This window comes from Cyanidioschyzon merolae, chromosome 12, assembly GCF_000091205.1.
Source record: "Cyanidioschyzon merolae strain 10D DNA, chromosome 12, complete genome".
Taxonomy (NCBI): Eukaryota; Rhodophyta; class Bangiophyceae; order Cyanidiales; family Cyanidiaceae; genus Cyanidioschyzon; species Cyanidioschyzon merolae.
Genome location: NC_010138.1, coordinates 725,001 through 746,920, shown reverse-complemented (window position 1 = coordinate 746,920; position 21,920 = coordinate 725,001). Strand labels below are relative to the sequence as shown.

General features: G+C 55.2%; 4 protein-coding genes and 1 non-coding gene across 5 annotated transcripts, besides 3 other annotated features; 2 read left to right on the top strand and 3 right to left on the bottom strand.

The window, feature by feature from the left end:
* Positions 1-2,912: part of a sequence feature (possible transcribed region) that runs on past the window's edge.
* An 80-nt stretch (positions 2,913-2,992) lies between these two features.
* On the top strand, positions 2,993-7,390 carry CYME_CML287C (helicase-like protein; the record flags this gene model as incomplete). Its single annotated transcript, XM_005536844.1, has 1 exon — positions 2,993-7,390. The coding sequence occupies one exon, from the start codon at positions 2,993-2,995 to the stop codon at positions 7,388-7,390; it is 4,398 nt and encodes a 1,465-aa protein (XP_005536901.1).
* Positions 6,307-8,443, bottom strand: CYME_CML286T. Its single transcript, XR_002461426.1, has one exon. It is a non-coding gene; the product is annotated as a hypothetical transcript (transcript).
* Positions 8,444-9,004: 561 nt separating this feature from the next.
* On the bottom strand, positions 9,005-9,616 carry CYME_CML285C (hypothetical protein; the record flags this gene model as incomplete). The annotated part of the gene is made up of 1 exon (XM_005536843.1): positions 9,005-9,616. The coding sequence occupies one exon, from the start codon at positions 9,614-9,616 to the stop codon at positions 9,005-9,007; it is 612 nt and encodes a 203-aa protein (XP_005536900.1).
* Positions 9,617-11,100: 1,484 nt separating this feature from the next.
* CYME_CML284C (4-hydroxy-3-methylbut-2-en-1-yl diphosphate synthase) lies at positions 11,101-12,624 on the top strand (the record flags this gene model as incomplete). The annotated part of the gene is made up of 1 exon (XM_005536842.1): positions 11,101-12,624. The coding sequence occupies one exon, from the start codon at positions 11,101-11,103 to the stop codon at positions 12,622-12,624; it is 1,524 nt and encodes a 507-aa protein (XP_005536899.1).
* A 1,804-nt stretch (positions 12,625-14,428) lies between these two features.
* Positions 14,429-16,944: a sequence feature (repetitive element).
* A 430-nt stretch (positions 16,945-17,374) lies between these two features.
* On the bottom strand, positions 17,375-19,210 carry CYME_CML282C (hypothetical protein; the record flags this gene model as incomplete). Its single annotated transcript, XM_005536841.1, has 1 exon — positions 17,375-19,210. One exon carries the CDS (start codon positions 19,208-19,210, stop codon positions 17,375-17,377), a length of 1,836 nt encoding a protein of 611 aa, XP_005536898.1.
* A 175-nt stretch (positions 19,211-19,385) lies between these two features.
* Positions 19,386-21,920: part of a sequence feature (repetitive element) that runs on past the window's edge.

Here is a 21,920-nt window from a genome sequence, read left to right as displayed (position 1 = left end):
CAACACCCGTACCGCGCGCTTGGCGGTCAGCACCCCGCCAGGCACCACACCCAATAGGCGCTGGAGTTCTGCTTCTTCGCTTTCAGTAGGTTTGTCCTTACGTTCGATAATTCGGCCTAGGATCGAAAACGCCCGCTGCACCTGCTCGTCGCTCTCGGGTATGAGAAGGTTCTGCTCGATCTCCCGAAGAAGTGCCTGTCGTCGCGTAACTGGGCCAGGATCTGCACCTTGCGGAGCACTTGTGCTTTGCTTTCGTCTCACTTGTTCCTCCTGGGCTATTCGCGTAAGCCGGTACTTCCACTGTTGGGCGATCTCCTTGGTAGGCGGGTACTCGCCCAAAAGTGCGGCGAGCGCTTCCCTCATCTCCGGTCGCAGTCGCCGCTGCGTTCGATTACCCAGAAGCTCGATCGCTCTACGGAGCTCATGCTCTTCGTTCGGTACTCGTGGAGGCAAATGAAACCCGCCAGGATTGCGTAGCCTGCAGCTAACCGACACCGAAGGCCTTCGAGATGCGGTAACCGCAAGCGACCGGGAACCGCGCCAGAGTCGGTGCACTTGCCCAGCCAGTACTCTGCGGCGTTCAAAAAGACTGATCCCGCTCCCGAATCCAACTTGAAAGCCCAACATTCTGCACAGAGTTCAGGAGAAGCTTCGCATGTTCTGCAGCTCTCGCAGTTGTCGACTCGTCGCCGGGCGGCGGGAATACGCCTTGTGTAGCGGAATGAAGCGTCGCCTGCAGAAGACGTGCCGCACGTTTTTCGGCGACTGCACAGGGCGAGTTCCGCGTCTGCGGCAACCTCGGTACACATCCGGTATCGCAGTATGCGTCCGAGAGAGGCCGTGATTACCTGAAGATCCCTGACTGGACCAAGTCTCTGTCTCTGATAGGAATGCTAGTCCGGGATCAGTAGAGCGTAGCGGTGTCTGGACCCGTGTCAGCATAACATGAAACAGGTTCCTGAACTCGGGGTGCGCAAACTAAAATGGGGACTCGTCACACAATTGTCAACACCAGCCTTTGCAAGTATTTCTGTGACTGCTTCCTTTTCTTCTCGCTTATCTGTAGCTTCGAATACGCTGGTCACTCCGTTTCCGCCCAGCTCACTGGTCTGTCGTCGAAGACTGTTGATGGTAGCGTTCAAGTCGCGATCTACGCATCGCTTGCCGATTTCCTCATGATTGTATGCAGCTTCGATGCGTCATTCACAACGGTGACGCTTGAATGTTGGCAGGTTTGCTCATACGTCTATCGCATCGTATCGTGCTTCGGGGGCCGGCCCTGTACCACACGACTGCTGACCACGTCGCTCGACGGATGCCCTTGACGGGTACAGAGGGCGTTCCTCGATGCCCTGCTTCGTTTCCGCGCCCGACAAAATATCCTACGATCAGGGGCATCCTCTTGAAGATCCCATTGGCGATTGCTCTGTCCGAGACATATGCAAGCGCATGCTGTTCATTTCGGTAGAGGATTTGTTGTGCGCGGCGTTGTTCGTGATGAAACAAGTCGAGTAACTTGGATCCATCAACGCTCTCTTCGTGCAAAGCGGTGGTGCACGCTCCACCGGAAGCGACGGTTGCCAGGACCGAGGTCCCAGTCCAAGACCTGTTCCCATGCAAACAGATGCCACGGGAGTCTCTGGGATCAAGGCCCAGGAGCACTCTCGTCCCGCTGTGGAATGGCGTTTCTTCGATAGACACAAAGGGAGCAGGATTCCACATTCGAACGGAATCGATGATTTGTCATGTGCGGTTCTGTGACGTTTCGACATGAGCTCTTTGAGCAAGTCCTACAACGTTGTCGTCGTTATTTGTTTACATCGCCAATCCAGCGGGACAAATTCCAGCGCCCACGAGTTGCCTTGAAACAGCAAGATCGAAAACTTGAGGACTGCGTGATTTGCGCATGCGACACGTAAGGAACGGAGAAAAACAGAGGCTTGTCCGTATGAATTGGATGACAATATCAGATATTGAACGAACCACTGTTCCATGACTTGGTGAATCATAACGTTTCCGGTGACGTTACGAGTTCCATCGGAAGAGCGTCGAAGGAGCCGCTCCGAACATTCGACCCAGAATCCTATCGCCATCCATGAATCCGTAGGCCTTCGATGACGCATTTCGAATGTCCGGGCTGCACATTTGGAAAAAAGAAAAGTCCGGGGAAAAAAATCAAGGCTGAAACGAAGCAACTAGTTCAGCGTTCGATTCGAACACGTACTGGTGTAGTGAGTCACGGAGGCGTATGGAAAACAATGTCGGATGGTTCTCGGCAGCGAATGCTTGAAGCCTGAAGAGCCGGAGTGCAGCATTCTTGCTTGCAACTCGAGGGCGAGCTTTCCGAGCCGCTACCGGTCGCTTCGTCGCGCTGTTTAGCGTACATGTCCCTGCATACAACCAGCAGCGGTTTATACGCTTCACAGAGACGTCAAGGAAGCGTGCGACGGGATGAAGTCGTGGAGAAGACCCCATACAAGGCGCGACGGTGTCTCGAGAAGCGTCCATGAGGACTCGAGCACGCCTCAGCGGCTACCGAGGCGCCTCTCTCTAGCGCGTTTGTTGGACGGTTAGCTGGTCTGCCGCAGGAATCTGCGCTCCACATAGCCAGCGAGTTTCGAAAGAAGTATGTATGGTCTCCTGGGCATGCTCGAGATATTTCGTTGAAAATTCCAGTAAACGAAGGCAGTATCAAGTCCAAGTGTATAGCGCGAGGTGCCCTGCCCAGAGTAGCCCTCGTGTGTTACCCGGAGCAACGAGACGAACTGTACTCGTTACTGGTTGCCTTGGCTTGCCGGTGGGTGGCGCGCTAACCTGACCACACGCTGAAAAACTCCGTGTTTGGCTTAAACCTAAATTTCTTTGAGAAACAAGCACCGATAGAGGTGCGGTGTTCGAGTTTCACGGCTTTCGAAGAAAGCGCGGGGTGTTTTGCCACTCACAGAGCGCCTCGTGCTCCTGCCTGGACACCGCGTGACGCTCGCGGAAGCGAATGCGCACTAAACAAGCACGACCTCGTCGCCGACCATACACAAATGAAGGCGTCGTGCAAACTGAGACAACGCAGGTAGCTCCAAGAAGGCTTGAAGCGAAGCGCCCACGCTCCTTGGCACCCGCTCAAGCCTGCACTGAAACCTGGTTGGACATCGAGCCTGCAGCAGCCGCAGACTCGAACTGGTTCGCTGTGGGTATGCTGGACGGGCTCGGGCAACACCAGGTGGAAACGTTTACGGACAGCGCCGTGCTGCACTTGCGTGCCTCGGAAAACGTTCCTGCATTGTCCGGATCACAAACGTGCTGGTCACTCCGCTTCGTCTCAACGGGGTGTGCGGGCGCGGACTGCAAGCCACCAATGAGGGCAAGGAAGCGGAAAGCGCCCGACGACGCCGAACAACCGGAAGCAGTGAGCCTGGGCCCAGTGCCAGCGGCGCTGGTTGAAAGCGTTACGCGGCTGTGCCAGAGGAAGATCCTGACGCTTGCACCTATTCCGGAGCCGATCCCGAGCTTCCTTGTCCTTGTGCATCGGGAGCGATGCCTCGCGGCGTCTTTACGACAGGAGGTGCTGCGGCGGGACCTGCACCAGGTACTCAGCTGGTGGCATCCCCAGGTGGCGCTAGCTGAAGCCCGGCTGCAGCCAACTGCAGCTTACGCACCAGCGAATGTGGGCTGGTGCTTCCGCTCGGCTCGCGGCGTGGTGAACGTACAAGTCGCCCCTCGAGCTGCCGATGAGCGATCGTTATGGGGCGAAGCGCCCTGGGTCTATGAGGCCATGCGCCGCTTGCCGTCGGATGTCGACGCTGTACCTGAAGCGTCGCCCGGAGCACCCCATGGTGCCGCGAGCAGGCCTCTGGTGTCGCCGGAGGTTCCTGGTTTGCGGCCGCGGCTGCGCCCCTATCAGTGCCGCGCCGTCACCTGGATGCTCGAAAGGGAACGTCACGGGATTGCTTGGGAGTCACTGGCACCGGTTTGCATCCCGGATACGCGAGGTGGTGGCGAGTACGCGCCGCTGCTTTTCCATGCGCTCGAGTCGGTTGCAACCGCGGCCTCGACATCGGGAATCGATACCATACCCGAGCACCTCGTATACGGTGGCATGCTTTGTGACGAGATGGGCCTCGGCAAGACCGTCGAGCTGCTGGCTTGCATCCTTCTGGAGCGTGCGCAGCGACCAGTCGCCGGAAATGCCTCTGGACAATCCGATGATCATATTCCGGAAGATGGGTGCGTTCGTCAAAGCAAGAGAGTATGCTGCGAGTGCGGTCGGTTTCAAAACAAGCCACTTGTTCACGCGCTCATCGTGGGCCGCGCTCGCAAACGCTATTTCTGCGAGGATTGCGCCGAGCTGCTTCATTCTGATACGCCCCTACCAAGCAAGTCGACGCTCATCGTTTGTCCGAGCATTATCCTTCGTCAATGGGAAAGCGAGATACGAAAGCACGTCGAGGATGCCTCCCTGGATGTTGTCGTGTACCAGGGCCTGCACCGCGAGACCTATCAGCGTCTGAGACGCCTGAGGCGAGCGGATGTGGTGCTCACCACGTACGATGCCCTGCGCGCAGACGTCAACCGGGCACACGAGAACATTCTTCGGCCGAGAAGTCTTCGATACGAGAAGCGCTATCGAGTTGCACCAACCCCTTTGACTCGCATAGAGTGGGAGCGGGTATGTCTCGATGAAGCGCAAATGATCCGTGGTGGTGTTGCCGCGGCAGCAGCGATGGCGCTGCAGCTGCACGCGCACAAGCGTTGGTGCATCACCGGTACCCCAGTACGCCGATCTGTGGACGACCTGGAAAGCCTTGTGCGTTTCCTGAGGTTTGAACCCTTCTGCGAACCGGAAATCTGGCGCAAATGGTTGATACGACCCTGCGAGCGGAACGGCAGCGGTGCGAGCTTGCGACTAGCGCAGCTGATACGAGCGCTTGCCTGGCGCTCCCAGAAAGCCGACGTCTGGATGGAGCTCAACCTTCCGCCGCAGTTTGAAATCATGCAGAACCTCAGCCTCGGCCCCGTCGAGCGACACTATTACAACCGCCAGCACGAGACCTGTGTCAGTTTTGTGCAGCATCTATTAAACGCACGGGTTGCGAAATACCTGGAGGAACCGGGTTCGCTGCTCAAGTCTGCGTCTCGACGCGGATACGGCCTGGTTCGCTCGGTGCTGCATCATCTGAAAGTGCTAAGGCAGGCGTGTTGTCATCCACGTCTGGCCCCGGGAGGTTTCGGTGGTAGCTCCACAGGGACTGGGCTCGAGGCGAACATGATGACCATGGATCAGGTACTGGATGTCCTCATTCAACGAGCACGACTCGAATGCGAGGAGGCACAACGCTCGCTGGTGGCATCTTTGAATGGACTCGCTGCCATCGCGTGGTTGCGTGGTCAACCAGCCGATGCAGTTCGCCTGTACCGCGCAGTGCTGCAGCGTGCACAGGAGCCGAAACAAGCCAATTTTGTCGAAATCGATCCGCTACAGCGATACCATGTACTGGTTAATTTGGCACAAGTGCTGGAGAAGCACCCCGCTGAACGCTTAGATTTTGGGGTAACGCTCCGAGACGATTGTCTGCGCTCGGATGCCGACGCTTTACGCGAGGCGTATTTACGGGAGCGACGCGAGCAGGTGCAAAACGCGAGACGGCAGTTGCAGCGTCTCAGTTCCGAACTGGAACGCTGTGCGCATGCAGCGCCCGTGCGTCTCTGGTGGATGACGGCGCTGGACGCCATCGAACGAGCCGATTGTGGACAGTGGCTTCTGGATCGACTCGAGGAGGACGGCATCGTTCGACAGCTGCTCGGCGGAACGCAGACGCTCTCGCTGAAGGCGCTCCGTTACGCTCTGGTACGAAGCTTCGATGCCCTTGAGCAGAGTCGACGCACCCTGCTGGATCGGCTCCTGTCACTGCCAGGCAATGGCGATGCAGAACCGAGCGAAGCCGAGGTGCGTGCTTCCGGGACCTGTAGACAGTGCCGGGAGGACATGCTGGGAGAGCCCTGTCGACACTGCGAATCAGAGGACCTCTTTGATGCCTACGAGCGATGCCTCTTTGCCGTGCGCACCAGGCTGGTGAACGCGAGCAAAGCCCCCGACGCAACCACTGGGGATCGTCTGCGTCGTGCAGCGGCGGTGATCACCGAGGGCGACGGTGGTGTCCGTCTGGCCAGCGAGCTGGAACGTGCCCTGCGCTTCATTGCAGCTGCACTAAGACGCTTGGACGCAGATGCAGATACTGGGGTTCTCGGAGAATCAGCGGCGAAAGAGTGGGAGCGCTTCGCCCTGCTGAAAAAGGAATTTACGCATGCACATGTCTATTTCCGCGCTCAGAAAGACTATCTGGGCGCCCTGGATGAACTCATTATGGCGGCAACACGCATCACGCTCCGAGCACCTGGCGAGCAAGTCAGCGAGTCAGAGCGCCGCTATCGAATCCTAGAGGCGGAAATCGAGTCTACAGCGCTTGCGCTAGAGTTAGATCGCCGCCTCGCTGAAGAACAGTCAGATCGCAAGAAAGGCCAGCTGGTCTACTTGCAACGCCTGAAAAGCTCCTGTGTAGAGGATCTCGCAGCGAAGCGTCAGGAGCCCTGTCCGATTTGCTATCGACAGCTGGGTTCCGAGCTTGTCCTCCTGCCGTGTGGCCACTGTTTCTGTATCGAATGCACGTCGAGCTACCTCGAGGCGCGCGTCTATCGACAACACAGCCGCTCGCTGCCGTGTCCACTTTGCCGTGAGGTCTGCAACACACGAGAGGTCTCGTTCATTCAGACGGGAGCAGCGAGTTCGCAGAGCGCGATGGCACCCATTAAAGGAAGCTTTGGCGCCAAAATCGAAGCAGTCGTGCGCGATCTGCTGTTCATCCAAGAATACGCGACAAGACAGGTTGCGGAGCGAGGGCCTGTTCCCGATGCAACCCATCGATGCGTCGTGTTTTCGCTGTGGTCAGAGCTGTTACAGATCTTGAGTGCGGCGCTCGAGCGCAACAATATCCCGCACGTTATCGGTGATGTTGAGGCTTTTCGCGGGCGTCGTGAGCCAATGTGCGCGCTGCTCTTGCCGATTCGCATCGGAGCCAATGGTTTGAACCTCGTCGAAGCACGGCATGTGTTTTTACTGGAGCCGCTGTTGGACCCTGCGGCCGAGCTGCAAGCAATAGGTCGTGTTCATCGTATCGGTCAGACGTGTTGCACGTATGTTCATCGCTATGTGGTGCAGGGTACCGTCGAGGAGCAGGTACAGGCGATCAGCGCGAGTCATGTCTGGCAGCAGCAGCAGCAGCAGCAGCAGCACCAGTCTACAGGGCAGTGTCGAGCACGTCCCCCAGCCGACATGCTCGATACACATGCTCTGACGCTCGCCGATCTGCGCAGCATGTTCGAGCCTGCTGGCAGGTAATCGGTGCTGATGGCTCCGCTCGTGTCAGATGTAAATGGAATACTGAACGGATTGCTCTATTCCTGCCTTTCGAATCTTTCTCGGGGCTTTTACCTAGATGTACAGCGTCATCATTCCAAGAGCAGCAATAAGGGCATACAGATCCATACGTCGCTTTGGGATGCTTGATCGTGCATCAGAGGTAGCTCCGTTGACGCGTTGCCACCGAAACTCATGACATTACCGGAATGAAGATGATTCGCGACACTCTTGGAAATGAGTTCGTTGAATAACCAATATCATCTTTCAATGCGTACGAAGAAGCCACCACTGTTCTCCTTTCCATACGCACGGCATGCTAAAATCATACATCTTCCAATGCTTCGATCTCTCTGCTCCAAAGCGAATCATGGGCGCAACGATTCGCTGCACTGGATTGATGACGAAACATACTCGACGACTTGCTCATTAGACCAGGCTGCACGCCCACTGAACTGATCACGGCCAATGATCGAATCCGTTCAACAGACAAATCCTCATCTTTCTGTGGCCATCGACGTCCTGGTATTCTACACCAGCACGAAACGTCTCACCGGATATGCGTAAAACACGGTCCTGTGTGCTCTGGACTCCTGGCTAAGGGTCTTGGAATTGAACCGGAATCATCGCAGCGATCGCTCCCAGTGGAGTGTCCGTCACAGCTGCGCACCAAGGCAGCGCAGACGGACCGAAGTTTCTCGACGTGTTCTCCGCCCTGGGTTGTGCTTCCGGTACGTGTTTTATCATATGCAACACAGCGTTCCAGAAATCTTCCATCGAAAGGAACTGCGTGCGCTAGCGTTTGCAGCGGACGGCGTACTCGCCGAGGGCATCGACCAGAGAAGCCCCCGAACCGAAGGTTTGGCATCGGGTGCAGCCTTCCGTGCCCATCTCGGGTAGCTGCCGAGCGGTGAAGCAGGTGTTCACGGACCACAGGGCGGCGCTCGAAAGTGCTCGAGTCTCTGTGGTGAGCATATGGGAACAACTAACCATGCGCGTGTATAACCACCGCGAACGGTGCACCGACGCTGCGTTCAAAGACGATGACAATGGGTTGCGAATCGCAGATCGCATCTTCCGCCTGTGAATGAAATGCGTTGAAAACATCCACAAGCGGTGAAATCGGGACTGGAACGCTGCCATCAAAATTCCTCAACGACTACTAATATCGGAGCTTTGGAGACAAGAGAGACTGGCGTATTGCAAGCCGGACATCAGAGAGGGGAAACGGAAGCAGTCACTGAGCAGTCCCGCAGAGGCTGGCGCTGATGATGCCACAGAGAAGCGACCGGAGCTCGAGCGTTCCCGCCCGAATTCGACGACCTGTTCCACTGAATGCTGAACTCAGTGTTGCCTGGTATGTGAGTGGATTCGTAACAGGTTCCTGTCCATTTTACAACGAGCCTCCTCAGAGAATGCTGCCTAGTCGCGCCCGCGGACCACAATGCAATCGGATTTCCAGCTGTGAACCCTTCGCCAGTAGTGGACCTGCGCCCGCTGTAGTCTGGAACGATGCGGTGCTTCGGTTGTGCAGGAAGCCGAACACCCGCCCGCACGCGATTCCATCGGCGTCCCGTCAGCAGCTAGCTAGCTAGCTTACCAGTAGTACTGATTGTTATTCTCCTCGCCGTAGAACTTTTTCTTCGAAAGGTACGGCTTTTTCTTCTCATTCTGATATTTTTTCTGTTGCTCGCCCTTGTACTGCTTCTTCAGCGCATAGTACTCTTTCTCTGCTTGGTAGTTGTTTTGCTTTTGGTATACTTGCTGTTGCTTCTGTTCTTTCAGAGGAATGTACGTCTTCACTTCTTTCTGCTTGTACTGCGGCTGGTACGACTTTTCATATTGCGGCTGCTTCGTGTAGATGGGCTGCTTCGTGTAGATAGGTTGCTTCTTGTAGATGGGCTGCTTCGTCTCAATAGGCTGCTTCGTGTAGATAGGCTGCTTGGTGTAGATAGGCTGCTTCGTGTAGATGTAGGTCTGCTTCTGATAAAAGTTCTTCTTCTGGTAGTAGTTCTTGTATTTCGGCTTATATGACGGCTGGTTGTTGACGTAGAAGGGCTTCTTATTATCCTGATAGTACATATGCTCCGTCGTTTCCAGTGGAGCTTCCTCGAAGACAGCACCTTCGTTTTCCATGACCTCAGATGCCTGTGCCACACCAGCAGTGGCCATCATACCAACAAGAAGTAATGCCAGCGCTTTCTTCATGATTTAAATGCGGTATCAAACGTGAAGAATGAATGGCAATCCGTAGTAAGTACGCAGAGTCGAGTAGCTGCGTCACGCTATGCACAACGACAAACCATAGCCATCCGTTGAGCGTATACCGCTTCGGTTGGAGGTCGTGCATCTAGCCTCGGTCCTGTGATCAACAACAGCAGCGACTGGGTCAGAGTGCCCCGACCCGCCGTGCGCAGTGTTTGCCTCGGCTGCGAGGCACGCCATCGTGCCCGCGCACTTTGGGCCGCCCTGGTGCAGGGCGCGCGCCCTAGCAAGCGTTCCAAGATCGCTGCTGTTCTTGGCGAATGGCCGACTCGGCGCCGCGCGTTCGCGCCGTCGATCCGCGATGGCGCAGTTGCTGGCGCCGCCGTGCGGGCAGTGGGATCCTTAATTTGCGACAAAGATGGATGCGCTTGAATGCCCCCAGAGCGGGTGGCGCTTTGCGCATCATGCAGGCGATTTTTGCCGATGGCAACACGTCTGCATTGACCATGGATCACGGATTGATGGTGGGTATTGGCTTTCGGGCGAGCGTTCATTGCACTGCTACACCTGCCACCGAGTTTCATGATTTGTAATTCCTTTCGGATGTGCTGGTCGTTTTGTATGTTCTATCGTGCACCTAGTCTGCCGTGAGCACCCGCCGTAGCGCTTCCACCGCTGAAGCAGGTGCTGCATGGCGACAGAATAGCTGTGGCATACCACTGAGGGCGTCGGCTCGAGGCGTGGTTCATCGGACGCGGGGTCCCCGAACATCAGCATTCTAGGAGTCTGCAGCAGCGCGAAGCGATATACTGGGAGTCCACTGCGACCAGGGCGACGCCCAGATGTAGCTTTGCTGCGTCTAGTCCTAGATGAAATGCGTTGCGGACGACTTGTGCAGGTCTCGCCACTGCACCTGCCACTGGAGGAAGCATGAAGCACTAGCTAGCACCGCAGACTCGTCCGGCTCGCGGGACCTTCCGCCTAGAAGGTAAAATTTGGAAGATATGGAAGCTTTTCCCCATTTCAACGCGTACTGTCAAGGTCTAAAGAAACTGTTATCGAGTTGCTAGTCAGTGGTTAGTTTCTGTTCTTTCATCCTCCATCGAATGGAACAGCATGCGGTTTCGTGCACAGCGGGCGATGCTCACATCGCCCGGGATTGATCAGCAGAAGAGCCGTAGTCGCGGTTCCAGATACTGGGAGCGAAAACGGAGAAGGGTGTCAAGGGTGGCCTTCTGTACTTGTCAAAGACGTGTCATATGCGAAGAGGGAAGTGTCTGTGCATGCTGCGGCGCTCGAAATGAAACTGTACTTTATAAGACAAAAGTAAAGGATATGGACGTCTGCCGGTGCTGGCCAAGCGAATGGATCGCGCGCGCTTCCCACTCGTCGCCAGCTGCACTCTTGCGCGCACGGTTACCGATCATCGTACGTGTAACGCACGCTATTCACCGCGTAGAACGCTCGTCTGTACAACCTCAAGTTCGATGAGTGCTCCGCAAAGCGCGTTTGTATCGACGGTGCTCTTGTCTGGTGCGAGCTGCCGAACCGGGAGTTTTTTGCCACTGCTGGAAGCAGGTGCAGCGCGGAAACGCAGCGCAGCAGCGGCGCTACACGCCCAGCAACGTCGCGTCCGCGGCGCGCGCTTGCCACTCTGCGCGAAGGTTGTGGGTCCGGCACGTCCCACGGCGCCAATACCGAAACCCAAAGATGCGCTGAGTGATCAGTCAGGCCTCGTAAACCTTGACTTGACCGGTTCGATTCCCCGCCGCAAGACTCGAGCCGTACGCGTCGGCGACGTGTACATCGGCGGTGGCAACCCGGTTGTGGTTCAGAGCATGATCAATGAGGACACTTTGGATATTGAGGGATGCGTGGCCTCCATCAGGCGCTTGCACGAGGCGGGCTGTGAGGTCGTTCGGCTTACGGTTCCGTCCATGGCGCACGCGCATGCTGTCGGTTTCATAAAGCAACGTTTGCGTGAAACGTACCGCGATGTACCCCTGGTTGCCGACGTGCACCATAACGGCATGAACATCGCATTAGAGGTGGCGAAACACGTGGATAAGGTGCGCATTAACCCTGGCTTGTATGTATTCGAAAAGCCTGACCCCAATCGAACCGAGTACAGCCGTGCTGACTTCGAGGCAGCAGCACAGAAACTGAAGGAGACGCTGAAGCCACTCATTCTCTCGCTGAGAGAGCAAGACAAAGCAATGCGCATCGGCGTGAATCATGGCAGCCTATCAGAACGGATGCTTTTCACGTACGGCGACACACCCGAGGGTATGGTCGAGAGCGCGCTCGAGTGCATTCGTGTATGCCGCGAGCTCGACTTTCATAACCTGGTGATCAGCATGAAGGCGAGCAAAGTGCCCGTGATGATGGCTGCATATCGTTTGCTCGCGAAGCGTCTAGATCAGGAGAGTATGGACTATCCTATCCATTTAGGTGTAACCGAAGCCGGCGACGGGGAATACGGCCGCATCAAGTCCAGCATTGGCATTGGTGGCCTACTGGCCGAGGGTATCGGCGATACAATCCGAGTCTCGTTAACCGAGGATCCAGTCAAGGAAATTCCGGTCTGTTATGGAATCCTTCAGGCCCTGGGCCTTCGGCGCACCATGGTTGAGTATGTCGCGTGTCCTTCGTGTGGACGCACGCTATTTAATATCGAGGAGGTTCTTCACAAAGTTCGCGATGCTACCAAACACATGCCGGGACTCAGCATAGCCGTCATGGGGTGCATTGTGAACGGCCCCGGCGAGATGGCCGATGCGGATTATGGCTATGTCGGAAAGACCCCCGGAAAGATCAGTCTGTACCGCGGCCGTGAGGAGATCCGAACGGTTCCCGAAAACCAAGGCGTTGCCGAGCTCATCAAGTTAATGAAGGAAGACGGCGTATGGGTGGATCCACCTGCATCACCGAATGCAAGCACCGAACCGAAGCACGACGGATCGTCAAAACCGGCAACAGCGAGCAGGCAACCACAGGCGTCCTCAGTCTGAATCGACGCCGAGATTCGCCGCTCTTTGAAATGAGGTAGCACGTCGCCAATGATGGTGATGTTGGTGGTCGACTCAGTCGAAGGTATCCGTCTGGCCCCCGGACAAGAGCGTGCAACCCTCGGCGTTACTCTCAGAGCAGTGAAGAACGGAACATCTGTACCGGAACTTATTTTGTTGTTGTTGTTGTTGTTGTTGTTGGTTCTCTCGCAGCTACTCAACAAGAGAAATGGCTGCAGTAGATTCGAGAAAGGTTGCGGAAAGACTTTATGCTGTAACTGCTAGCGTGCGAAAAAGGGCATTACCTCTACAATTCAGTGATTCTGCCGTCTGCAGGTTGATTAACCATCCTTCTCTTATTCCTTACCTTGAGCGTCATGCACTCGAAACACAACTTTTCAAAAACTATCTACACGTCGGTCTCCAGGTCCATCGATTCCATTCCAAGTGTTCTCTACGGAATACGATGAGAAAAGGCCACAAAAGGGGACGTTTTTGTACGGTTGCGTCGATCTGCGATGATGCGACTCGGATGTACAAAGTGAAAGGCACGCTTCTGTGGGAGTGCGGTACGCGTTCATCGACACACACCATCGAGCTCGTGCTGAAACGCGAACGCATGCTGCACGAGGAACGGGGGCACGGCTCGTGTGATGAGATTTTATTCGAGAGAAATCGCAGATATCTACCTGGGTACTCAAAGAACAGCAAAGCGCTTCTCGTAAAGGACAGACACGCGAGCAATCCGACAACGTCAGCACCAGCGGCGTTGTCATCATGTGGTCGCCTGCAAATCGTCAAACGGACGTGATCGTTCAACGCGTCATGCTTTTTCGATGCAGCAGTCGCGGCTTGTGCGTCGCACATCCTCCTGTCCTGCTCCTGGATAACGTTGGTTACCATCACTCGGAATCGGTCGAGGATTGCGCAGCTGAAATCGGCGAAGAGCTGTTCGTCGTCGCTGCCCGTTTCCCTTGGTTCAATCCAGTCGAAGCCGTCTGCTCTGTTCTCTCATGTTCTTGCTTCGCGCACGGTTCAATAGTTATGTCGGTCGCGTATGTGACAACGATATTCCACAAGTCATGCGCTGGCTCCACCAGCTCAGAATTGCTCGGTTGCTGCTCTGCTCGTGAGCGAGGCGGAGTGATGCAACGAACGTCGGTCTCCTAGCGTGCTGCGGACGGATACCGTCCCAAAAACGTATATGGGAATCGTAGAAGAAATAGACAGAAAAGGAGAGTTTCATTACCATCGTCGACCGAATCCGTCCGAATCTCGAGGAGAAAAATATATGTGGTACAGGGACCAGATCGATGCCATCTCGCCTAGTAAACGAGAAATCACAGAACCCACCGGAGAAAGAACGTAACCAAATCCGCTTAGAGATGATGCAGTGGGATAAGAAGGAAAACTTTCGCAGCGTCAAGCAAAACCTAGGGTCGTCGTTTAGACGTATCTGCTACCATGTATGGATGAGGAGCATCTTTGAAACAAAGCTGAGATGCAGCACGCCATCAAGGATCGCGTGGCTTCCTACTCGATGAGGTCACGCCTCGCCTCGTCTCGAGGCACGTTGCCAGGCACGTGTTCGACGGAGCTCCGCTGACTGCGCATCGAGGGGTCCGAGCTCCTCTGGAAATTTTCGATCAAACCGTTGTGTGATGGCCCAGCGCATGCTTGGGACACGGGAAGCATGATGACCAGATGATGGCATTGGAGGTTTGCAGACGCACGTCCCAGAACGCATCGACGCGCCGCATCGCGACGTCGATACTCGGAACTCGTACGGAACCGGTTATTATCTCATTTGACGAAATGATTACATGGGGCAGCGTTCGCCGATTATGCGCAGTTTTCTTTTCTTTCTCTTTTTCTGTGTTTTTCTTCAGTGCACACTAAAGTATCCATCAAACACCCTACCTCCAAATTACATTACCTATACTGATTCTCGGATATTCTGGTCGTTTCATACGTCCTATCGTGTGTGCCTAGTACCTAACCTAATCATCCGCCTTGGGAACTTAACCGCTGGAGCAGATAGGTCATCGAGCTAGAGCAGCTTTTCTATACCCCAGAGGGCGTCGGCTCGAGGGGTGCTTCACCCGACGTAGAATCGGGTCTCATCGTCAGTTTGTGCTTGGACAGTCTGCGGATGCAGGCCTGTCTTCGCTGCACGACACGCTGGAGAAACTTGGCTATTAGGATATATCCTGGGAGCCGCCTCTCTCCTTCGTGATCATGCATGGAATGCGTTCTTGGTTGGCAATGCGGTTTTGTGCTTGAGACCCACCACAGTGGGTAGGCACAAAGAGCACTAAACCCGTGTGCGCATCCCATTCGCAGGACCTTTTGCCCAGAAGGTAGCATGTGAGTTTGTTCGCCATTAATGAGCGCTGAGGCTCGGTTAGCGGACCATCAGTTGCCAGTGCTACACTCAAAGTGAGTGTCCGACCTTCGGCTATCACGATGATGCCCAGCTGCTGCTGTCCTTCAAGGAGATCGCTGCGCTCCTGTTTCCAGCGCGGGCACTGTCAGCCTAAATACGTCAGCGTCTCGGGGATTTCGTCTCCGCAGCAGGGATAGTGCGATTCCCAGTGCGATTCCAGTGTTCCCATACGGCTTAGCGCCGGTGCTGCCAGCCGGAAGCCACCAACGCGCATTTTGGCGAGCCATTGGGTACCTCGAGCAAGTCGCGGGAATTCCAGCGCCTGCCACCAGTACTTGCATGTGTATGCTAGGTTGTAGTTCCCGATAGAGTCAAGCCGGCGTTACTGGGGCGACTGGTCCCGTGTCTACGTTCCCATATTGGCGTTTGGCCCGTTCGCTTCAGGCGACGGGAGAATTCTATATTTCCGGGGAACGATTGGGTAGCGTGTTTTCGTCTAATAGGCGCTTCAGCCAAATCTGCGCTGATTTCATCCAAGTTTTCTTGCGCTGCGTTGGGGGTCTGCACCAAAACCCGACTCAAAGAGGTGCGCATAGTGGACCCCTTGGCCCATATACGTGCCCGGCAGCCTGCTGCTATCGCCTCTATCGATGGTATTTGGAGTTCGAGTCCGAGTGTCAGCGCGGTGGTTGCTCTGCTCTGCATTGAGCATCCAACGACAACAACGAGTCGCATTGCCATGTAGGCTGCTCGAGAGATACCACCAGCGCGCGCCATCGCACCTGGAGGCTCCGCGGATCACGCGCGATTCGCGTAGAATTGTCGATCGCAGTTTAGAAGACACGCTTTCACCGTCATGTCGTCGTAATGTCGTCTTTCTTGCAGCATTTCACGTAGGGCCGCACCGTTTTGCTTCTACGTCCTTCTCCGTTCCTCTGGACTCGGCACTGTTTTTTGTTTGTTGTTTTTCCGGTTGCCGGCGACGCTGCGCCCCCAGGATCCTCGACTGGCTTCTCCATATCTTTCCTTTTTATTTTTTTGAAAAACAACGCCCTTTGAACGCTTCTGATACAAACTGGGAAAAATCGCTTGGATACGCTCACATGAGCGTTGAAACATAATCGAATTGAAACACCATACTCGGCTACGACGTCAACGCAAACACAACTTGTACTGTAGAACAAACAGTAAACGATTGGTCACGATCGGGTTTCTCCCCAGCGGCGACATGCGTGTCGTGTCTCGCGACGGCCTGACCTCCCAGGTGCGCGTGTTGAATGCGCGATATCGAAAAAAGGTACGAGACTCACGACTCACCGGCAAGTATATCAATATTTATTTCCCCCCTAAGATACATGTTACAAGGGAGAAAAGCTTTCCGTACTGTCGAACGTTTACCTTATAGGCGGAAGGTCCCGCGGGCCAGACGAGTCTCCCAGGATCGTGCTTCATGCTCCTGCCAGTGGCGCGTGCAGTGGCGCGACCTGAGCAACTCGCCCGCAACGCTGTTTATTCTGAGACTAGAATTGGTTAGAATGCATCCAGGTGTCGTCATGGTTGCGGTTGTCTCCTAGCTATCGTTTCGCGCTGCCACAGGCATTAGGTCTGACTGTGGAGCTTGCTGTCTCCCAGATTGAAGATGAATCCCGATTCCGTGTCGGAGAACTACGCGTCGAGGCGACGTTCTCAGTGGCATGACAAGGCCGTTCTGTCTCTGTGCAGCATCTGCTTCAGTGGTGTGAGCGCTACGGTGGGTGCTCAAAACAGGCACTCGGCGTACGATAGAACATACGAAACGACCAGTGCAGACGAGAGGAAGTACGGGTAACGGAACTTGAGGGAAGGCGCTTCATCATGGACGCTTTCACGAAAGCCATTATCCATTCCGACTTCAGGGATCCATGGTCAATGGAAACGTTTTGTCATCTGAAAAAACCAGCAGGCAACGACAGGGCACCGCAGCAGGGCGCTGCTCCAGAGATCCCACCAGCAGGCGCCATCGCACGTGGAGGCTCGGCGGAGCACGCGCTTTTCGCCTAGCATTGCCGATCGCAGCGCAGCAATGGGCATCTGTGCTGGATGGTTGGATGGCTGGATGGTTGGATGCGCAAGCACCGGCATACAACTGGCTGCTACATCTTTCGCATCGAACAAGTTCGCTTCAGGTGATGCGTTCAGCTTGGGCGCGATATTCGGTGTCCGGATCATTGCCAGGTGCATCTGCGGCTATTGCGCGTCGACATGTGTCCGCTTGTTGCGTCGCTCGCAGATGGGCGTCACGGGACAGACCCGGCCGTCAGTGCGCGGCTTCGAGGGCACGCTCCGCGAGCCACGAGACCTCGACTGTGGATTCATGCGCTGCAGCGATCAGAGCACGGACGCAGGCTCCTGCAGTTGGGCGAATGCCGAAACGTCACCACTCGATGTTGATCGGTTGACGGTGCCGGGTGGCGCGCCCTGTGCATCACGTGCAACCGATGCTAGTGCGGAGAGATGCTCATGCTCCGACGACACTAAACGTGATGGCGAGTCGTCTGACCTGGTCGTCGCTTTTGACGTACCTCTTGTGATGACTGGCGGATCCAAAACGTGCTTCGGAATCGATGGAGGCGCCTCAGCGGATGCCTCTCCTGCCACATCCCTGATCGCCGTGCACTGCGCCACTTGTTCCTGTAACGTGGCGTTTTCCCGACGTAATCGCTCGATCTCATTCTCGCGTTCTCGTAAGAGGTGAGCGTACGCCGCATTTCGTTCCTCCAGGTCAGCTATGAGACGCTTCACTTTCAACCGACTGCGCCTTGCTGCTTCTCGATTGCGCTGCGCCCGTGTCTCTCGCGTACTCGGTGCCCTGCCGCTAGTCTCATGACTGTTGCTTTGGTCCGCACGGATCGAGGGCTGACTCGGCACCCAGCTCGACTGGTGCCTCTGGATCGCTGAACTGGTCGCCGCGGAGCTGTGATCTTCACGACTGTGCTCCGAAGCGATTCGTACACTAGGCTGCTCACAGGTGTCTCCGGACGAGTCTTCGAAAGGCTCGCTTGGAAAGGCACACGCCGTCTTCGGGGACGTATCCGAAACGCGCTCATACTCACGCTGCGAGGTTGAAGAGGCTGAACCCTTGCGGGCTCTCATTTGCTCCAAAGAGCGTTTCTGCGCTCGCTCGCGTTCCATTTTCTCTCGCCGCTGAGCTCGGTTCCACGCTGATATGAGCTTCCGATCCGGGGATGGACACGGTGGTAACAATCCCCGGTCCATGCGTTGTTTGGTGCCTGTATCCCGTGGATCCCTCTCGAGATCGGCACTTGTTTGTATGACAGACGTTCCCGTAGGATGCTGTGCCGGCCACATCATCGTCGCGTGCGGCGTGCCCGGCACCAAGGAGCGATATGGGGATCCGATGGAGAAACCGGGCAGAGGCGAAATCGAAACGCCCGAATACGGGCCAGCTCCTGGGACTGTGGCCGAGTCGCCACCGCCGTACCCATACGGGTTCGACATGCTCGCGTATATATAGCCGTTTGCATCAAAGTTGGTGTCATCGATCCAGAACGGGGTACTGTTCGACGATTCTGGAACGGGCGCACTCCCGGCGACGGCGGATCCATCACCGGATTGCGGTGGTATATTTGCCCCCAAGTGGTACGCGTTTGTGTGCGGGGATATCCCGGTTGAGATCCTGTTCATGTTATTCTTATGGTTCGCTGCAAGAATCAACGTGGGGCTCGAGCTGTCCACCATCGAACGGTGTGGACTTGAACTCGTGGAGCGTGCCGCGGCCGCAGCCGCCGCTACAAGCAGCGTCGGACTTAGCAGCATGCCGCCACTGCCGACATAACCCCCTCCGTACATGTTGAGCGTCGGCGTTGCTCCCGCGTAGAGCCCGCGGTCTATGGTGCCGTTCACGGTCCCGACGCCATGCGGCGAGCGCCCGACGTTCGGAGCGGAAAACCCTGCTGCACTCGCAGCGTGCTTGGCTGCGCCCATACCAGACCCCGGTTGGAAGCTACTACTGTTGAGTTGCCCCAAAGGCAAGGGCGTGAGTGTCTCACGATACGCCCGCACATTCGACTGACTCGCCGTGTGGTGCTCCGGCGGCGTGGACCCGGGCTCAGAGGCTGTAGGCGCGCGCTGGCGCCTCGACGTTGGAGGTCTAGCCCCGGTCACAGATACCTCCTGGGAAGCAGCGTGCAGGTCTCCTTCCATCACTCTCCTATGCGTACGCGTATTCTCATAGAATAAAAGCCGCACTGGACACACCGGACAGCTTCGAACAGTGCCCACAAGCGCTACCGGGCACGGTGCCGCACCCCAGTGGCGATAAAGCCGTTCGGGTCACAAAATCGGCTGCGAAAGCGCAGCGAGCACACCGCTGACAACGAACGTCTTTCAAAAGAAAAACGTTGGTGTCACCAGCGGTACAGTAGAGGCGGCGAACGCGCCCCAGGCGAAACGTCTCCATCTGTTGTCCAAACGCCTCGCAGTTTTTTGGACCGGCCATCGACTACTGCTTCCACCTTTTTCTCATATGGTTCGACTTTAAGTGATTGTCCAACAAAGTTCCCTCTTGTCAGCTCTGGAGGTCTCGTCTCCAGCACCGCACATTTCCTTATATTGATCGCGGCGATAAAGTCTCGATTCAAAAACTCCATACGTTTCTTGCCATCAATGCTTGTGCTAACCAATACGAGTAGCCCTCGAACTTTCGCCATCCTTTCCATTTCCTCTTCCGTCAGCGGTCTGTACTTTGCTATATCTTCAGGGCTCCTCTAGCGCCTTTCCATCTCGACCCTTTGAAGTGTACACCCCAGTTCATGGTGTGTAAACGTCGTTCGGAACTCATCTACAGGTATCGTAACAAAACGCCTTGTGCACTCCTTGTGCACCCTCGTCGTTGGAGCTGGTATACACCCTTTTTGTGTCTTCCAGCGCCCTGCTCCGTACGCTACTACGAGCCTCTGAATTTCATTCTCCTGCAAGGCGCTCAACTGATTGCGAAAATTCGCGAACGCGCGCTGCCTCCCACCGTATAGGTTCATTCGCAGACGAGCCCACCGGGGCTTGGTATACTCCTCCCACAGCGCATCCCAATGCGCAATGCGAACTTTCATGAATTTTCGAAAAGCTTCAAAGTCCGCTCCGCGGCTCGTCACCTCGCTCAAAGCTTCCAGGTGCTCTTTCACTCCTGCGTTCCACGTCTCGATTTTCTTCCTCGCACTCATTATACCGGATTCTCGATCGTATCACGCTCTCGAGAATCTCAACAGACGCATGTCTTTCTGACGCAAGTTACCGTCAGCGCCATCTTCCGCACGCTTGGGAGCAGCGATGGCTATGATATTCGTATTCCCAGGGTCCGCGCCAACGACAAAGTCGTTATCCTGGACTTTCTGCGTCTCAATACCCGCCTCCTTCTTTTCTTCATGCTTCGTCGCGTCAACCGTAAAGTCGTTATCCTGTACTTCCTGCGTCGCAGCACCAGCCTCCTCCTTTTCTTCATCCTTCGTGACGGGTGCAGCCGGGGACGGAACTGGACGATCTGTCTTCAAGCGCCGATAGTGTACACATATATATGGATACTCCATCGGTTTCGATCACACCAGTGAATACCTTTTGTTTGCTGACTTTGAGACGTTTGAAATTGAAGATGTTCTTCCAATACGTCTCCCGATTTTCGCCGGTAAACTCCTCCCTGCTAACATTGAACTCTGGACTGATCTCCCTCATGATGCCACGAAGGATTCTGGAATCGATAGTCACGAAATGTGACGTGATGTTGCACATTGGAACCACGCTGATGCGCTTACCAATTAGGACAGCCTTCCGTCTCTCCCACTCTCCATTTGTCTCTTCACTCAGCATCACCTCTGCCTTGCACTCGAGTTCTCGGTCCAGAAACACAAAATAGCGCAGGATGAGGCGATAGTATCTTTCCTGATCTTTTTCAGCTCTGATATCATGTCTGTTGGATTCGCCAGCCCCAGTACAGCACGATGTTCTTGTATAACCGCACGGATTACAGAGGCTTCATTCGTGCTCCTGCGCGACTTCTTCTTGTCGACGGATTCGATCTCATGTTCACGCTTGCGATGCTTCGTGATGCCATTGATAATCGACCATATCCCCTTGCGAGAGATGCCAGGGTACAGCGCAGACACGGCGCGTATCATGAATCGTTCGAGATTCATTATCGAATGGTTCCTCAGGTTCGTGAGGTACTTCATCGCCCCATAGCTGTAAATACCCCAGTCACCCTTGATTCGAATACCCTCGAAGCTGTAAAAGGGATGTTTTTCGTGGAGGGCATCTACTAGCTCATTTTCCCTCCGCGCTTCCTCTGTACCAAGCATCAGGCGACTAAGAAACGTCTTGTCGAAAAACTCGTCTGGAATCTCGACCGTTTCCATGTGCGTCACGTCTTCGTACATCTCCCTCACCAAATGCATCAGTCCTAGCGACGCATTGACAATACTCTTCGAGTACGAGTCGACACGTGTTTCGATAGCGTCTCGCAACTTTTCCCTGTACGGATTCTTGATATGTTTAGGAAGACCAGCTTTCACCACCATCTCGTCGTACAGTTGTCTTTCTTGCCGCCTTCGACGTAGAGCCTCCCCTTTCAGTCCTCCTTCTCTTCATTTTCTTCTGGACTCGGCACTGTTTTTTGTTTTCTTCTAGCAGCCGGCGACACTGAGCCTCCAGCATCGTGGACTTGCATTTTGATAGCTTTCTTTTTTTTTGAACAAGAACGCTCTTTGAACCCTGCTGTTATATACTGCAAAAAAACACTTGACTGGACTTGTTTGAAGTTTGAAACAAAAACGAACTGAAAGACTGTACTTTGCTATGGCCTGGACCGATATCCGACGTTCACAGCTGAACAACACGTTACTGATCCCAATTGAGTTTCCCTTCA